Source organism: Polypterus senegalus, chromosome 16, assembly GCF_016835505.1.
Source record: "Polypterus senegalus isolate Bchr_013 chromosome 16, ASM1683550v1, whole genome shotgun sequence".
NCBI lineage: Eukaryota > Metazoa > Chordata > Cladistia > Polypteriformes > Polypteridae > Polypterus > Polypterus senegalus.
In genome coordinates, this window is record NC_053169.1 from 95,012,611 (window position 1) to 95,031,559 (window position 18,949).

At 34.0% G+C, this 18,949-nt stretch overlaps 1 protein-coding gene across 3 annotated transcripts in view; it reads left to right on the plus strand.

The window, feature by feature from the left end:
* Positions 1-18,949, plus strand: part of reps1 (RALBP1 associated Eps domain containing 1) — an 80,132-nt gene that overhangs the window by 48,336 nt on the left and 12,847 nt on the right. For 2 of the 3 annotated variants that reach the window (XM_039738825.1, XM_039738826.1), the window contains exons 5-14: positions 506-630; positions 1,044-1,206; positions 3,476-3,539; positions 4,832-4,986; positions 9,999-10,120; positions 12,508-12,588; positions 13,007-13,094; positions 15,982-16,083; positions 17,324-17,393; positions 18,156-18,286. In XM_039738825.1, the coding sequence (XP_039594759.1) occupies positions 506-630; positions 1,044-1,206; positions 3,476-3,539; positions 4,832-4,986; positions 9,999-10,120; positions 12,508-12,588; positions 13,007-13,094; positions 15,982-16,083; positions 17,324-17,393; positions 18,156-18,286 (1,101 nt within the window). The remainder of the gene's footprint in view (positions 1-505; positions 631-1,043; positions 1,207-3,475; positions 3,540-4,831; positions 4,987-9,998; positions 10,121-12,507; positions 12,589-13,006; positions 13,095-15,981; positions 16,084-17,323; positions 17,394-18,155; positions 18,287-18,949) is intronic. The other variant, XM_039738827.1, reaches the window with a different exon arrangement.

The following is an 18,949-nucleotide window of genomic DNA, read 5'->3' on the forward strand; positions in this document are numbered from 1 at the left end:
AATGCAGTGAGTGATTAAACTGTTGCTTTTTAGCCAATTTACGGTTCTGAAGTCCATGCAAATTAGGCGTGTCAACATTTCATTCGTTCTTCATTCAAATGTTCCTTTGCCTAATATAGCATCTTGACTTTTATCTATTTGTTAATTGAATTGTTTTCTCCTTTGGATTTCCGTTTTCTGGTCCCTACATTATACTGTTGACTATTCTTAATGACATCTTTCCCATTAGTTGGACTGCCAGAATTTATTTAACTCATTAGTAATTTTAACATTTACTACACATAAACTATGGTTCACACAGCTTTTTCATTTTTGTATACCGCACTTCTATTCTCTCATTTTATTTAAATGTCCTCTTATGCAGTACCACATTGGATTGTGCTTCTTTTATACTTTTAAATGCTATTAATGTACAAAGCATGCAAGTTTGTGTCTTGTGTTTGTGGATCAGTTGTTATTTACTAATAGATGAGTTTTTTTTTTTTTTTGTTTTGTTTTGTTGAAGGTTCAGTCTCTGGTGATGGGATGTGGCTCACCCACTCTCCTCCACCTGTTCAGGAAAGCTGGGTCAGTTTTACAGATACACCTCCAACCAGCACCCTCCCAACAATGCATCCAGCTTCAGTTCAGGTACAGCAGTATCAGTGTTTTAGTGTTTTTAATAACTTAAAGTAACTATGAAAATATTATTTAATTAGATCTACCTTAATTTACAGGTAGATCTTCTGTAAGCTTTACCAGTTTCTAATTTTAAATTGAGTTAGATTTCTGATGCTAGAGCATTTTGAATTAAGTACAATTTAGTAGTTTTGATGATGTAAAATTCAAATTGTCTATATTTGTTATACTGTGTGTGTATGTATGTGTGTGTGTGTGTGTGTATATATATATATATATATATATATATATATATATATATATATATATATATATATATATATATATTTTTATATATATATGTGTGTATAATATATAAAATATTAGATAAAAGGTGATTACAGCAAAGTGTTTTTGTTTGTTTTTAATGCAACATGCTCACATAGGAGAGCACAACGGTACGAACTGTGTCATCTGCTGCAACAGCTAAAGAAATCCGAAGGCAATCAAGTAGCTATGATGATCCCTGGAAGATAACTGATGAGCAAAGGCAGTATTACATTAATCAGTTTAAAACCATTCAGCCAGATTTAAATGGCTTCATTCCAGGTAAATAGGCAATTTACTGGTTTATGTTCTTAACTAAAAGAAACTGGTAGTACATATAAAGTGAGTTCAGGAAGTATTCAGACCCCTTCACTTCTTGCACGTTATTTGGTTGTATATTTAATTTTAAGTGGATTATTTTGCCATTTTTGTCTATCAGTCTACACCGTGTTTCCCAACCTCGGCCCTGGGGGCGCACTGTTGCTGCAGGGTTTTGTTCCAACCAGATTCCTAATCCGTGATAACACTGATCTCATGTAATTAGCTGATATTATTTTTATTTATTCTACATTCAGAAAAGCACAGCAGCAAGATTTTTACATTTATAAGACATTTAGAAATATTTCTGTTTTTGCTCTAGATTTAAATGCTTAACTCTCTTTTGTTGATTTCATTATATTTTGCCCTTTCTCTGTGGCCACTGAATAATCAAAGGCTGCAACTACTTTAGCGTCAGACCCACTAATTAGTAAATAATGGATTAATTAAACAATTAGAACACCTAGAAAAGTAGAATGAAAATCAAGATGAAAACATTGTTAAAAAGAAAAAAATCCATTATTGCCCATATAACTGCTTGGTACATATATATAATTTTTTTTTTTTTTAACACCAAACTTAATTTTCTAATTTCTATATTGTTCCCAAAATACAGAACTTGGGGAAATAACACATCACTTAATTAGCCCAGGAGTCCAATTAATAACAGAAGCTGGTTGGAACAAAAACCTGCAGCCACAGTGCGCCCCCAGGGCCGAGGTTGGGAAACACTGGTCTACACTGAATAACCTGTTATGACAAAGTGAAAATGCACAAATCATTCTGAAAACATAAATAAATAAAAAATCTGAAATCTGTTTCATGTAAGTATTCAAACCCTTCATTCAGTATTTTGTAGGAGCCCCCTTGTCAGCAATAATGGCTCTTCGTTGTGTTAGGCAAGTCTCAGCAAAACTTGGCACACCTGGATTGGGGCAGTTTGTTCCATTCTTCCTGGTAGATCTTCTCAGGTTCTCTTAAAATAAATAGGAAGCCTCTCTAAACTACCATCTTCAGATCTCTCTACACATGTTCCATGGGATTTGTCTGGGCTTTGGTTTGGTCCCTCAAGGACACCCAGAGACTTGTCCTGAAGTCACTCCATTTTCTTGGCTTTAGGTTCTGGATCATTGTCATACCAAAAGGTGAACCGTTGCCCGTGTCTCCAGTTGTGAGAAGGGCATTTTTTCAAGGACCTCTCTGTATTTGGTTGAATTCATTCTTCCCTCAGTTCTGACTTGTCTTTCTCCCTGCCTCTGGTAATGAGAAGCATGCCCTAGCATGATGCTGCCACCACCATGTGTCACAATAGGAATGGTATTCGGTAGGTGGTGAGCAGCATCTGGACTTCCATATTGCTTGGCGTTATGCCCAAAGAGTTCAGTTTTTGTCTCTATTAAGACGGTCCTCCTTCTGACAGGTTCTCCCATTTTAGCAGAGGATTTCTTAAGCTCTCTTCGAGAGACCATTGGGTATTTGGTCCACCTCTATTACCTTGTCCTTCTCAGTTTAGTCAGATGGCCAACTTTAGAAAGAGTCTTGGTGGTCCTAAACGTCTTCCATTTCATAACTCTTATGTAACCTGGGCTCCTGGGAACACCAAAGGCTTTAGAAATGGTTTAATCCCTTTGCCCTGAACAATCCCTCAGTTCAGTTTGATTGTAGAGGTCTAGAGAGTGTTCTTTGGACTTCATGATTTGATTTTTGTCCAGACATATGGTGTGAGTTACAGGATTTTTATATACACAGATACATGTGTGTCTTTTTAAATGGTGTCCAGTCAGTTCAGTTTGCCAGAGGTGGACTCCAAATTGTGGTCTGGTACATCCTGTTTGCTTTAATTATCCTTGGGATGTGTCAAGAATTTGATTGAAGTGCTAGAGCAAAGGGTCTGAATATTTCAGTTTTTGATTTTTTAGTAAATTTGCACATCTTTCAAAAGTATTTTCACTTTGTCATTAAGGCTTATTGAGTATAATTTGATAGGCAAGAAGAGGTCTGCATAGGCTTTTTCTTGTATCCACTGTAATTCAACATGTAGATAATACATTATAATAAAAAAATGGCTAATATGCAGATGTGAAACCTCTGTTTTGTTGACATAAAATTAGCAATCAACAATAAACATGCAGTTATTGTTATAGTTAAAAGACATTGCTAAACACAGTTTGAATATACAAACAAGAACTCTTATGACATCCCATTTTCCTATTTCATGTTACTCCCATACCAGGGTCTGCAGCAAAAGAATTTTTTACAAAATCGAAGCTACCTATCCTTGAACTTTCACATATTTGGTATGTATTCTGTCTTCTTATATTACATGGTTTGCAGAAGTGTCTCATCCCCTCCATGTTTAACTAGACACTCTTGCATTCTTAGCAAAGGAAGTATTTTAGGTTATGCTAAACGCTTACATTTTACACACATTCTTATCATGGTCAAGCAGCTTTAAATATTGGTGTACTTGTTGAAGTAAAAGAGAAATTGGACTTTTATTAGTTCTGTGTATTACTGTGAGTGTGGTCTAACTGATTTATAGTGGGTTCTACTAAAGGCAGCTGTGTTCAATGATTTTTTAAGGAATATAAAAATAAATTTCTCTTGATAATCCACTCAGGATTTCAATTTAGTGTTTATTGTGAAAAGTTATAAAATAATAACCAAATTTGGTTTGGGCAAATGTTTTATTCATAGAAAGACACTGGTGGTGTTTTGCTTTTTGAAAATATATCGCTTATGGGGAAGCATGGTATACTGTCTTAATTTCATATAGATTCTTTACGCTTTTGATATTCTCTTGATATGAAAGGGAAAGTATACAATCTTTGATTTGTAAAAAATGTCTTCCCTGCTTCTGATGTAATTAGGAGTATTTTAATAATAAATAGACATTGTCAGTTTCAGAGAGTTTTAAGTGTAGGAGTTACCAGTTAAAGACTTCACCTTTAGCCATTAACATCAGGAAATTAAGTTAATCAGTAAGTAACGAGTAAATGTATATAGTGTAAAAAAAAATAAAAGCATGTAATGAAAGGACATGAAAATTACAAGTGAAATATAGTATTCTGTTTATTTTTGAAAGTATGGTAGAATACAAAGAGAGAAAAAGCCCTGATGTGATTTTTGAGAGAGATTCTTAGTTCATGTTTTTGAGTTCAGGAGCATTTTGGTACCATTTTAAGTTGCAGTGACTTTTTTTAGTACTGGATAAGACCACAGTCGAGCGTCCTGTATAATCACTCCTTTTTAGGAAAACTTGATAAGTTCATTGTAGAGCTAATGGTGAAAATCAATTGTGCCAAATTTTTATACTGAAAATTTGAGATACCAAAAGAAGAAAAAAAACCTTTCAAATTGCCATTTTAGAACTTGAATCAGTTATTACGCTATTGCAGTGCAATAATGTGTATATAACTTTGACCCCAAGTACTGTCATCTTTGTATAAACATAACCTACTCTTCAACACTATGGCATTTTTAATGTATTTTTTATTCATCAGCACTAATTATTTGCTGCAATATTAATCTGCTGTTTTGTTCGTTAAATAAAATGATGTGCTTACAGATTCTTTTTTTTTTTTTGTAGGGAACTTTCAGACTTTGACAAAGATGGGGCTTTAACACTAGATGAATTCTGTGCTGCTTTCCACTTAGTTGTAGCCAGAAAAAATGGTTATGACCTGCCAGAAAAGCTGCCAGAAAGTTTAATGCCAAAGCTTATTGATCTGGACGACTCAGCAGGTAAAATGTCCCTTTTTTCCCCCGTTTTTCTATCATTTTGACTACTGTCTTGTTATGTGCTGCTTGCAAATATGTTAACATCAATTCTGGGTATTGACTTTCCTTTATTTTCTCATTTTATTTTTTGTAAAAAAAAAAAAAAAAGTTTTGCCTCCTTTGTTTAATGAAGAGGTTTAAGATTAAACCCTTAACGTTTCTGTGAAGTCGCTGAGTAATTTACTTTTTTGTTTTAATACGATCTATTAAATAGTGAAACAATTGAAAGTAGTATATTGCAGTCCTACTAATAACTATGTCAAAGGTGTCTCCAACTGTATTTTTTGTTTAAAAAAAAAAAAAAAATTGGAATAATAAATGAAATTACAAATTTGAAAGCAACTTTGACTAGTGGCATTACTCTTTAAGATTATGTGAATCAGCACTGTATGTAGAATTTATTAACCTTCAAGTGCTTTTATTTGCTACTTAAGCCAGTCTGTATTGGTTTATATTCAGTCTTAATCTTTGGATGAGATTTAAAAGATTGCATTTAAGCACATTTCATTTGCCATGCTTTATATTTAGTGTCCTAACAAATGGTTAAATATGGTGCAATATTTAAGGGGAATTCCACTTAAGGGGAAATTAAGGAAAACAGATTAAAAATGTCTCTTCTGAAACTTGTTTACTTTTAAAATTCTTACTAAAAGTTCATGAAAATGGCATTGGTCACGTATGTACAATGAACATTCATTTTTGAATCACTAAATTCCTTTAGAACAGGCCATCTAGATCGGCTGGAGGCTGCTAATATATATATATATATATATATATATATATATAATATATATATATAGATAATATATATATATATTATCTCTTACTGAGTTTTGTAGTGGAGCAGAGCATTTCCATAAATGAAAATGTGCCAATTTAATTTTTATGAATATGCATATTGCTCAGAATCTGCAGAGAGGATTAAATGTTATTAATGATTGTATAGCCACGTGACTTGAGGCAATTTGTATTTAGGGCTGAGGGCCATAGAAAAATAATAGGGTAATGTTCTAGAAATTGTTTGAACCAGCAACTAAAGGTCACAAGTTTATCTTATACTTGTGACAGCACTGCCAGCAATAGAATGATACACTTTGCCTAAAAGCAATGAGAAAAGCAGTGGTGGAGCTTTAGAGGTAGCAGTCTTCCTTCCTGTACTGATGCTGTAACCAAGAAGTGGCCACAGACTAGCCACAGGTTTAAGGTGCACTTAAAGAGTTCCAATGTTAGAGGGCCCTGTTTGGCCATGACTCGGAGCATCGTTTTTTAAGTTGTGCATCACGCAGCTGGCACATCTTCTTCTGATCTATGCGGGTGGTTTTTTTCTGCCATCAGGATGACAAAAGTGCCTTGTAAACGCCAACAAATCTTTGACAGAAATGCCTAGTGAACAGCAACAAATCTTTTGTTAATTTCTGTTTCAGGGTTTTGGAGGGGCATTTAAGGTTTCTTTTGATAAGAGCTGATTGGTAGATAATGTCATTCAGCCCATACCGCCTTCTCTTACATGGACCTAGCGTATGGCCTGCCAGACTTGAAGATCAGTTTGTGCTGCTCTGTCCCGGCAGTTAAAGTAGGCGTGTTGTTGGCCTATATCAGAACCACAATGGCCTGTACACTTTGTGACCGACATCCTCCTAATTTGACATACAGCCAAAATGGCCGGTCTCGAAAGGAGGTGTCAGTCAGCACATGACCGTAATCTGAAAATCTTTTGTTTTGGGTAAAGTAGGAGAATTCAGCATTACTGATCTGAATCGACATGTTCATTATGGCGACCTAATAGTAATACAGATCATTTTCCTGCAGTTGCATTTAAGCTGTCTCAGAAGGTAGTATAAAGATTCAATCAAACTATGCTCCAGTTTTTCCTGTAAACTTGTAAAACTCTGTGTTCTGTCATTGAAAAATCAATATCTTAAAAAGGAAGAAGAAAAATTCATAATCAGTTGTATTTTCTTTAATACCATGTGTATTATTGATAAATATTTTGTGTACATGTGTTAAAGTGTGAATTTTTAGATTTTATTTATTATAGTTTATTTTAACAACATATTTTAATATTAAGCTATCAGAATTGAATTCTTTTAATGAAATTGATGATTGGTATCTGCCATAAAAAAAAAAAAACTGATTGGAGCAGGCAGTGTAATGTCAGGGATTATGGTGATTTGGGCAGATATTATGCTGTGCACAAAATATAGAGCGCCCTTACCAAGCCATTTAACACGCTTCAAGAAACGTGTTGTAATGAAGGCATTTTGGTGGTTTTTGGGAGCTCAATAAAAAAGCCAGTACTTGTCAGCACATTTAGCGTTGCTTATTTTTAAAAAGGAGCATTATTTTTCAGTCTTCTAGATTTGAGGTGCTGAAGCTTAAATATTACATCTTGTGTAAATAGGTCTTTCATAAAGAGCAGCTTTCATTTTGATAAAATAACAGCCAAAATGTAAGCACTGCTTGCATATGAAAAAGTACTTGCTTTGTAAAAGTGTTCCTTAAGTTGGCTTTTATCTTCAAATTCTGCTTTCATTATTGATTATCTGCTACTTGTGATTTACATCCTCCATTGCCCCATGCCACTTTACCCATATGTTGAGTGGTGTTTTTATGAGTCGGATGCAGTGCCCCACTTCTCAACTATACAAAAGAAGACTGTCCTCATATAAAATCACATTGCTTGTTGTGTGCATACAGATATAATAAAGTGCAGTTTAAGCAATTGTAGAATTTTCATCAGACCCCTGATGTTCATACCTCAACAATAATAAAGTTCAAATCAGTTACACACGGTGTTCATAGATTATCCTGTTGAACATTGTGGAAGAATGTTTTCTGTATAGAGGTAAAGTAAATATTTGCTGCAAAAGAAGAAACAAAAACCTCTTGTTCATGATATAATGAAATTTGCGCTCTCCTTCAAATATATGATACATTATACTCTTATAATTGTTGTACACTAGTTTTGTTTTCTAATTCATATCTTCTGTTACCTGCCAACAAAATGACTTATTCTTCAGGAAGCAAGGTGTATATTTATGTATATATGATTTTTGGGATATTTTCCTGGGATTGGTTTGGTGTGCGTTTTCCTCATTATTTTTATGTATGGCTGGTCTCAGTTTTGTTTGGATTTTGGATTTTGCACCATGTTACTTCATTTTGGAGCTCAGCTCTTCATTCTTTTTTATCTTTAAGAAACATGAAGAAGCAGAAAATCTTTCTTCCTGAGTAAAAGGTCTTTTTGTCTTTTTGCAGTTGAATATAACTTACCAATAGCAGCCTTCTTCCTTCCTGAAGATTGTCCTGTCTCACTGGGCGGTGTCTGTGGTTTCTCTGTTTGCACAATGGCAGTGCAGTTTGGTTGAGCTGGGCTAGCATTTTTCCAGCACTTTCCAAACTTCCTCCAAACTTTTTAGTCAGCTAGGTGTCAACAGTCCCATTTCCACCAGGTGTGAGAGGACTTTGTGTCAAAGTTAAAGATGAAAACAAAAAGGCAGAGTACTAGTTGCTCTCATTTCAAGTATATTTTTGTGTAAATCATATCATTGCAAAACCTTGTGTGGTTTCTAACAATTTTGTTTAATACAAAGATATCTGACCTTTGCCACCCCAAAATAAATAACCTCAGTGATTAGGGCTGCCCCATTCATATATGAAGTTCAAATTTGAGTGTGCAGTACAGATCACAGTGAACATTTCAAGTGTTCATTAAGGTCGGTATAATTGTCTAAAATTGTAGACTGTTTCAGATCCCACATCTCGCATTCACGCATTACTTTTAAGAAAAGCATATTTGAATTTTTGGTTGAATAACTGCTTTTGCCATCTGCGATATCCTCTTATCTTTTAAAAAGAAGTAGCCTTTCCTAAAGCACCTTGGCACATGGAGAGTTGCTTTCAGTTGGACAGGATATTCTGCACACACACACACATATACACGGAGACACATTCCTGTTTATAAGCATGCTTATACGCTGACTTATTCAAGTGGAGTCGAGATGTTCAGAAGCTGACATAATCAGCATGCACTTTGTGTCTTGTTCTATCTGTTACACACTTTGGAGCAGCACAAATTTTGAACAGGAGGGAAAAAAAACTGGCAAAAATTTGAAAACATGTACATACAGCACAAATGTACAGTAGGTGGCATTGAAATGACTTGTAAAACTGTCAGCTGATTTCTTGTGTCTACCTTTATGGGATTAAAGCTTCTGGAAAATTAGTTTAAGAAATAAGCTTGCTGGATCAACACCATGAAAGTGCCACAGAAAAGTCTTATCTCGTACTTTGCCTATTTTTGTTTTTTTAATTGCTTAATGGAAATTAGCTGTTAGGCACCTTGGTTAACTAAGAAAGAGGCGTCCCAATATTCTAGAGGTGACACTGCAGAAATAACTTTGTTTGGAACACAACAGCAGCACGTCTGCAGTTAAGAGCAACAGACATTTCATGATATAAGTGAAATTTGCTAACTTTTAACATTTATTTTTTGTGTTTCTAAAGAAGGGAGATGCTTTGCTTTATTTTACAAGGGAAGTGTTTTGGTTTGCATTATGCTTAGTACATTTACTGAAAACATTGTTTGGCAGTTTTTGATTTTGAGGGTACAAATGCACTTGTTTATGTGCATTTTAATCTTGATAATGGCACAGGATACAAAGGTATCACTACTGCTGAATTTGAGTAAAATGAACATGTTTTATTTTTTATACATTAGTCCATCCAGTTTGTGCCAATAACTACTATAATAGCCACAAAGCTAAACTGAGTACCATGCTATGCAGTATGACACAGTACATTTTTATTTGGATTCAACTCTATGAATTGTTTTTTTATTCAATTACTATGTAAATAGCTGCAGAGAGTTTCAAATGAAGTTTATTGTCGTGACTATCAGAATTGTCATTGTATTTTTTCCATAAAAGACCCCTTCACAATCTTACACAAGCATGTGTGCTTTCATTGTTTTGCAGAAGTGAGTGACCAGAATGCCGAAGTGGGATATTCAAGTTCCCCCGTAGAAGCCCCACCCAGCAAATCGCCATCTATGCCGTCTTTAAACCAAACTTGGCCAGAGTTAAACCAGAGCAATGAGGTTTGAAAATATATTAGTTTTGTTTGGCCTGTTGTCTTTAATTGTGTGTGTGTGTTTGTGTGTCATCTATAACACAGTGATTTCCCTAAAATAATTTTAATTCAACCAATCAGGAATTGTATGCATGAAGTTATTTAGTCAAACTTTTTTAGCCCTTCAAAGCAGAACTTTTTCTTGTTTAAAATATTGAGATTTGTCATTTGTAAATCCAGTTTCCAGTGTGTGTGTATTTTACCGATAACCTCCACTAATCCCCCACACACCCACAATACACATGCTCACACCATCTTTGTGTTAATATACTGTTTAAATATATAGTCTCATAAATATGTAAAGTATTCTACTAGGCTCCAGTTAACATCCTTTCTATTAATGTTTTGATGATTGTCATTTGTTACAGTTGTTACAATATAGCAGACCTAAAGTGTCCAGATTGTCTGGCTACTGTCACTAGACAATACAAATATGCAGGCCTTCTCTTAGTGCTTATTTCTTTTTTTGTATCAAACTTTTCAAACAATTCTTAGGGATTAATGTTTGTAATTACTTCAACTCGTGTTATTTCCTTTTTATTCCAATTTTGTTTGGATACTGTTCATTAGATTTCCCATTTAAATCACATTTAGACATTTTGCTGATGTAAATGATAATATAAACTCTAAAATTTAATGATGATAAGCATGGAGGCTGTGTTAATTCATGCCAGCCAAGTGAATTCTTTATTTTCCACGTATTGAATTTTGCTGGTTGGTAGAAGCAGGTTTCCCCTGCATTGCAAAGGTAATCCATTCCTGAAAAACCCTTTTAAATATAATTTTCTGTATGTAAACACATAATTGCCATTCATTTCAGTGAAAAAGAACTGGCAATGTCATTGACCCTAAAACCTAATTCCCAATTTTTACTTAAATAACATCTAACTACTGGAAATATAATAAAAATAGTCATCAAAACAAACCTTAATTAGATATTTACCATTCATTTATTTCTGTTTAATAATTTATTTTATGTATTGCTTCAAGTTTCACATTGCAGAGCAATAGCTTTTCAGTCTTTTAGAGCTTTCCAAACTCTCAACAAAAAAGTACATGAATGCAGCATCAGGAGAGAGAATGACTGACTGAGATTGTGCAGAAGCAACATTCAGCCCTGCCGAGTATCCAGTCCCATTTTAAAGTCTAGCCATGCACCATCTGTCCAGCACTGCCACCCCAAAGGCTTCCAACCCAATCCTTAATGTCCCTCCCTTCTTAGTTCTGCAGGCTGCAGCTAGATGTATTTGGATTGACTAAGTAGGATGATTGGATATTAGGACTAGCGGCATGTATTTGAAAATCGCTCCAGTCTTTGTGTATGTGAAAATTCAGCTGCTCTGTGGTTCATAAAATGAAAAAGGGTTTTAAAAGACTTTCTTCATATACACAGTTTTCCAGAAAGCAATTGTTTGTAATTCACAGAAAACGTATACGTAATATATGTTCTGAATATATGTTCTTAATTTTCATAAATAATTGTTGGCTAGGGTGATGCTTTGTATTTGTGATCTTTACTAAAAATGCCGTGAACCATCTGGAAGAACTGACCGACCTTACCAAAAATTGATGACTAGAACTAGAAACCCCAAAACAGAAGCATAAAGTCTTTTATGTTGTATAATGCGTCGAGTGTTATATAATCATGTTAAAAATTATTCAGACTTGCATTTTATGAAGTATTCATTTATTGGGGCATTTGTTATGCTTGACCAGACCCAACATTTTTGAGTTTGTGTGATGAAGACTGAACACATTTTAAGCATCTTCAGTGTCACTAGGGCATATTAGTCTGTACTGAACTACATCTCAAAGTCTCAGAGGTATAGCTTTTCTATTTGGTTTTACTCCTACTCTGAAAGTACACCTTGCATGCTACTGTGGATGTCTATAGTTTTATGTCTGAATTAGTGACCTGATTTTTTCAGCTCTCAGTAATCAAATTCTGTGAAAGCTGGATTGCAAATATGTATCTAGTCCTTATGTAAAATATTGACAGCAATGAACATTTTTGCCATTATTTTTTTGACATGTATTTAAGAGATTTGGTTTGGTGATGTAAGTCTTAAGTAATTTAAAATAATGAAAATTAAGGAAGAAGAATGAAATGTTTTGTTAGCGTTAAGTCTGTTTTTTTCCAGTAAATACATAACTCTATTTGGAGACCTTAATTTTTTTCAAAACTTTTTTACTAACAACATCGGCAAATAAACTATTTCCCAATTTACTAATAGTTGATTTTATGTAACTGCACTGCTTAGTGTAAGACAATTGTTTGCTATGTATTAAACCTCAATCATCTGAACTCTTCTGTAATTTGAGTCATGCTGATTTGTCTCTGCTCTGTCTGTTCAGCAGTGGGAGACTTTTAGTGAACGCTCTTCAAGCTCACAAACTCTGACCCAATTTGATTCTAACATTGCACCAGCTGATCCTGTAAGTCAATCACATAGTGTGCTTGTTCAATATTAATTATGTAATTAACCCTGTATTTCTTGAGTGATACTGCCTGTCTAAAACGCATGGCCTGATGGTGATGCCAAACTAAGATTTTGCTTGCCTATGCCTTTTTGCTATTTTCAGTTTTGTAGCCATTTGAACAATCTGATTTTTCACCTGCTGAAGCAATTAACTTTAAAAATTATTTTCACATTATATACTTAAAATGAATAGAGAGGAGTGTTTCATTGTATTGCTCTCTGCAAACTAATAAAGCAGTTGATAATGTTTTTGTACATCTTTAAATAAAATGATGACTAGCCAGTGAAATTTGTGCCATTATTTCATGTATGTGTTATATGTAAATGATATCCTCTCTCTAGACTTTAAACATGGAAACTTTTTTTCTTTATAGGACACTGCAATTGTCCATCCTGTTCCCATTCGCATGACTCCTAGTAAAATTCACATGCAAGAAATGGAGTTGAAGCGCACTGGAAGTGGTAAGGAAAACCCTCATAAATGTCTCTCTCTTGGATAGAATTTACAGATGAGAATATTCATTTTGCAAATTAAAGTATTTTTTAAATTTATATATATTTTTTAATTTCTTTGGCATACTATGATTAGTTGAGCAAAGTGACACCTTTTATTGGCTAACTCAACAGATTACAATATGCAAGCTTTTGAGGCAGCTCAGACCCTTTCTTCAGGCAGGTTGTAATGATTACCAACCAGGTTCACTAGAACAGTCTGTATGAGAATAGGCCATTTAGCTCAACTAAACTCGCCAGTCCTATCCACTTATTTCTCCTAAAATAAGTCTATAATTTTGAAAGTCCTTAAAAGTCTAAACTGTCTACCTCACTACTTGGTGGCTTATCCCAGATGTCTGTGGTTCTCTGTCTAAATAAAAGCTTCCTAATGTTTGTGCAAAATGTACTCTTAATCCTTCCTACTGTGTCCCTGTGTTCCTAATGAACTCATGTTTTAAAAAAAAAAAAAAAAAGTGTTAATCCACTGGACTAATTCCCTTCATAATTTTAAACACCTCAGTCAGGTCACCTCTTAATCTTCTTTTGCTTAAACTGAGAAGCTTCAGCTTTTTTAATCTTTCCTCATAACTCATCCCCTGTAGCAATGGAATCATCCTGGTCACTTTTCTAGTGTTTATGTCCTTTTTGTAGCCTGGAGACTGAAACTGGACCCAGTACTCCAGATTAGGCTACACCAGTGCATTATAAAGACTGAGCAGACCATCTTTAGACTTTTACTCCACACATCAAGGTGCTATATAACCTGATATTCAGTTAGCCTTCTTAATGGCTTCTGCACACTGTGTGGCAGTTGACAGTGCCAAGTCCAGTATGACTCCTAAATCCTTCTCATAAGGTGTACTTTCGATTTTTATGCCTCCCATTGTTTTCCAAACCTAACATTTTTACTTTCTACATACTTTACATTTACTTGCGTTAAATTTCATCTGCCAAAGTCTGTATGTGGTCCAAGTCCTTCTGGAATGATTCAACAAATTCTAGATTATCTGACAATGCACCTAGCTTGGTATCCTCTGCAAAAGTAAACCGCTTGTTACTTACATTCCTATTCAGTTTATTTTGGTATATATGTATAAAAACACCAGTCTTAACGCCAGCCAATCTGTTTGCAGTTCCTCCTTTAGTTTGATGCCCAGCTTCTCATGTGGCACCTTATAATGCTATATTCTAAACATGCGCAAGTCACAGTCATTGTCTGAGTATAAATGCGTGAGAGCCTGTTCATGACTGCCTTTCTATATATATATATATATATATATATATATATATATATATATATATATACACATACATACATACATACACACATACAGGTATATATATATATATATATATTTTTTTTGCCTTATCCAGGATTGATTTTTTGCTTTTGACTTAAAACTGTCAAAATGGACTTATGCTTACTTACTCTTTATTTATTGATCATGTTCAGATAATGGATGGGCATTTTTCATTTGTAAATATCTTAAAATATATTAAATGTATTCGTATTAATTATTATTTTTTTTTGCTTTGATTTGGTGAATGTTTTTATATTCTTGGAATTTACTATTAGGAGAGATTTTTGTCATCTATAGCACTGCAACTTTGTTTTTTGAAAAAATGTTTCAGAGTATGAAATAGTGGGAATAAAAACATGGATGTTTTCTAAAATTCTGACCCGTTTTTATGCAGTGAGAGAAATCATTAAATGAAGGGCTAGGAGATTCGACATGTCCTCTTAACAATACCTTAATAATAAAATATTTACAAAAATGTGAGGGGTGTGCTCACTTTTGTGAGATACTGTACATGTTGGTTGTGTTTTCATTTTGTGCCTAGTATATCCAGACACATGACGTTTTTTATCTTCCTGTCATGGATATCTTCCAGATACCTCATTTGCATTCATCACTTAAACTCCTACCCTATTAGTTGTTCTGAACAGAGAAGAGAGCAAGTATCCTTTAAAGGGAAAACATACTGCTGAAACTGTGTGCTTAAATTATTTCCAGCTTTGTGGTAGTGTTAGAAAAATACATCCAACAATGAGAATGCATGCTTTTTGAAACTTGGAAATTAGCCAGAATGTGGAGGGGCTTTCTTTACACTTTGTGTTTATTACCTATTTGCTGTAAGTTTACACCACTCTGGGAAATGCGCTTTTCCCCCGTAATATTAAGTAATAGAGGTGCACATGTATCTTAATGTAAATGAGAGCATTAAATGCTTGTGAAAAACAGCCTCAATATTAAAAACTGCAGTTTCATATTTAAAATGATAAAGATTTTAAAACAATACTGGAAAATGTGGAATGGTCATATATCTGCCCCAATTGCACCATTATTTTGATCCTTTAGTTTTTTTTAGCTTTGTTTCTCCTCACTTGTCATAATCAGCCTGTTTCTCCACTTGACTAAACTATTTATGGTTTTTATCATATTTAATGTTACAAAGCCAAAATGGGTACATAAACATTACAGTGTTAATCATTGAATAAATCGGCATTTGTTTTACTGCATTTTAACTTCACATATATAAGTAGCAGAACCTAGAAATTAGTTTAATCAATGATTACAAATGTGCGATTAGAAGTAATGTGTATATGAGTGGGCCTGCAATTGACAGGCAGTTCCTGGTGTTGCATGTTGTTCCTTCTTCCACTTGCACATACCCCCCCAACCCTGAATTAGATTAAGTGGGTTTATTTTCTGTGTACTTCGGTATTTTTAAAATGTGCCTTTGAATTAATAATAATTCTGAAGTCAAAATACTTTTCACTTTGAAGAAGTTGGGAGGGATCAGGGAGTATGTAAACAGATTTTCCATTAATAAGTGATTGATTATTTTACAGATCACACCCATCCAATAAGTCCTTTAATAACCAAACCACCTGAGCTTCCCGAAGAAAGTAAACTGGCAACTTCCGTGAAATTTGTATCTGGAAACACAGTAGGTAAGTACATGATTCAGAATTATATGCTAGGTACGGACTGCCTTTGACCCTGACCTGAACTGGATTGTCTGGTGAAGGATGTCAAGTTGATTTTTTTGTTTTTTAAATAAATATTTTAAACTGTGTAACTAGTAATAAGAAAGATATTTTAGGGCTGAAAAATATAACCATACACTCAGTATCTAAAATGCTCACATAAAAAAAGAATTTGTGGCAAAGGAAAGATGTTGTTCCATGGCTATGTCTATTTGTACATTTATGGAAGGCTTACAAAAGTGAGAAAGCTTTTAAAGAAAAAAAAAAAGAGAGTTCTTTTTCTTTCTCTGGGAATTCCTGTGTTGGTTCTTACTTCCCTGAAGAATTGTGTGGACAGTTTGCCTTGCCTATAGGGGTTCAAAACAAAACAAAAAAAAAATGCCGCTAAATAAGGTGTTTCTGCCCTCAAAAAAGCAGTCTAACTAAAAATGTATGTTGTCTGCATACTTGAAAAGGTGACGTATCTAATTTGTACTAGAAGTATACCCAACTACCGTATGAGGATGATGCATGTTTTACCTTGTAGAACCAGCATGGTGGCATCACTGCAGGTTTTGCTATCTTACTGAGTTTGGGTACTCAATCTGTATAGGGTGGTCCAGATCTAATTATGCAATTTTAATATAACTTAAGTTTATTGCATAGAAAATTCACAAACATTTTTTTTTTGTTGCCGATAGCTTTCAGCACCTGCCCTGCATTCCAAAATGGCGGGGAGACGGTGGTCAGTTGAACAGCGGGTGCAATGTGTTCGCCTTTTCATAATTAGATCTGGACCACCCAGTATATGGTTCAAGGTGTTGTTGCCCAAGAGAAGACTTTACATGTACGGCATGTTCTTTCACTTTTTTTTTTCTCTGCCTATTTTTCCCATACTGTTGTGGTAAATAAAAAAAACAAAAAAAAAACACAACACATCAGATATTTTTTTTTATTTTATTTCTCAGGGCAAAAACATTAGCGTTCCTAATTCCTTTTTACTGTATTGTATGCATTGCACTTTCAGATGCACAAAAGCCCACCCCGTCAAATTAAGACAAATTCAAACCCATTTTAATTTGTTACGACAAGACGCAGACTGGGTAGCTGTAAGGAAAAAGTAGCATTGATCTGCTTGATTGTCAAGTTATGTTCTAATATACAACACTGCAAAAAATTATTTGTGATTAATTATGTTCTTATTCATTTAAATATGTGTTGTCAGATGGCTACAGTAGTTCAGACTCTCTTACCTCTGATCCTGAGCAGATTAGCAGTGGAGTAACAAGACAAAGGTAGGGTGTTTGTTTCCTTTATTTGTTAAAATGTTATAAACTTATTTATGACTAAATAAAAATTAGAATATGTTAATATGCAAAGCTTAATGAATTTTAAAATACTTCATTGACAATATTTTTAAGAGGCTGATTGATACACATTTAATATTTATACATATGTATTTAATATTTATGCTTATATTTTATTACATTACTCTGCATTTACAGAGAAAGTAACAAAATATTTTATGCATTTACTATTAAATGGAATCTGTTACAAACAGTGCATTGCTTTTGCTTTACTTTTTCTTTTGTATGACCCTAAACTTTAGCTGATTAAATTAACCCTTCAGCACATGCAGTATTAAATGTATATTTAATATTTTTGTTCAGTTCTTTTCACTTGATTGCATGCTATGCCTGTGCTTATCCTCTTCTTCACTAGCTGGCAGTGCTTTTGTGAAAAAATGCAAAACATCTGTGAAACAACACAGAAATTTGGCGTGGCGGGAATAAGCTTCTGTAGTAACAAATGTGGTGTTAGTTCAATAAAGTATTACATTAGGTTACTTGTTACTTCAAAAAGTAATCTATAATGCACATTACTTTTAACGCTTTATCCCCTTCACAATTGTTAGAGCTGAAAATTCATTCGTTTTTATTTCTGGCATATCTTTTTTTTCATTTGCGTTATTACACAATCATATAACCTGTTGACTTTTATTATTCTATTTTATCCTATCATGATGCCTTTATTTGAGTAAAAATATTTTGTTTTAGGTCACATTCAGGGACCTCGCCAGAGGGACTGAAAGGTGTTGCTCCACCCCCACCCCCACCAAGACCTCATGCCTCACATTCACGCTCCTCATCATTAGACATGAATCGAAACTTTACTGCAATCAGTGCAGGTAATGGGCTTTTTGTACAAACTGAAACATTCAGCTACTTACTAAAACCTCTCACCTTTATATTTCTCTGTCTGGAAATGAACAATTGATAAAATATTGTGACCTCTTTAACTTTTTATTGTGCAGAGCAACAAATAAACATGAATTGATAGGTGCTTAAATCAAAGGTTTACTATTCCAACACACATTATGTAACAGTTTTTGTATTACTTCAGTATCACTCTGCTTATCAATTTGCACAGCATGTGAACTGCACACCACACAGTTAGTAGTAATTTCTTCCAGCAGTGAAGCACACAGCTGGCTTCTGTTCTATTTATTCCAATAGAAGACAAGAGTTCATATGTTATTATTAGGCTCCCGGGTCAAAACAAGTTTGTCAAGTGTATGTAAAGTGTATATAGTAGAATGACATGGCCTTTAGATGGCTTTTATGCTTTTTTTTATTTTAAGCATATAGTGCTAAATATATTGTTGCTTTAATGTTAATTATTAAACACATTTTAACTTGTACATTTTTATTTAGTGAGATGTTTTTTTTTCTCTTAACAAAAATGTTATGAAACCTTAATGTGAAGTATAAGTATTTTTTTAAGCATTTTATTGAATTTATTTAAAATCAAAAAACATTCCATACAAGCAAGTCAGACTAGGTTTGAATCA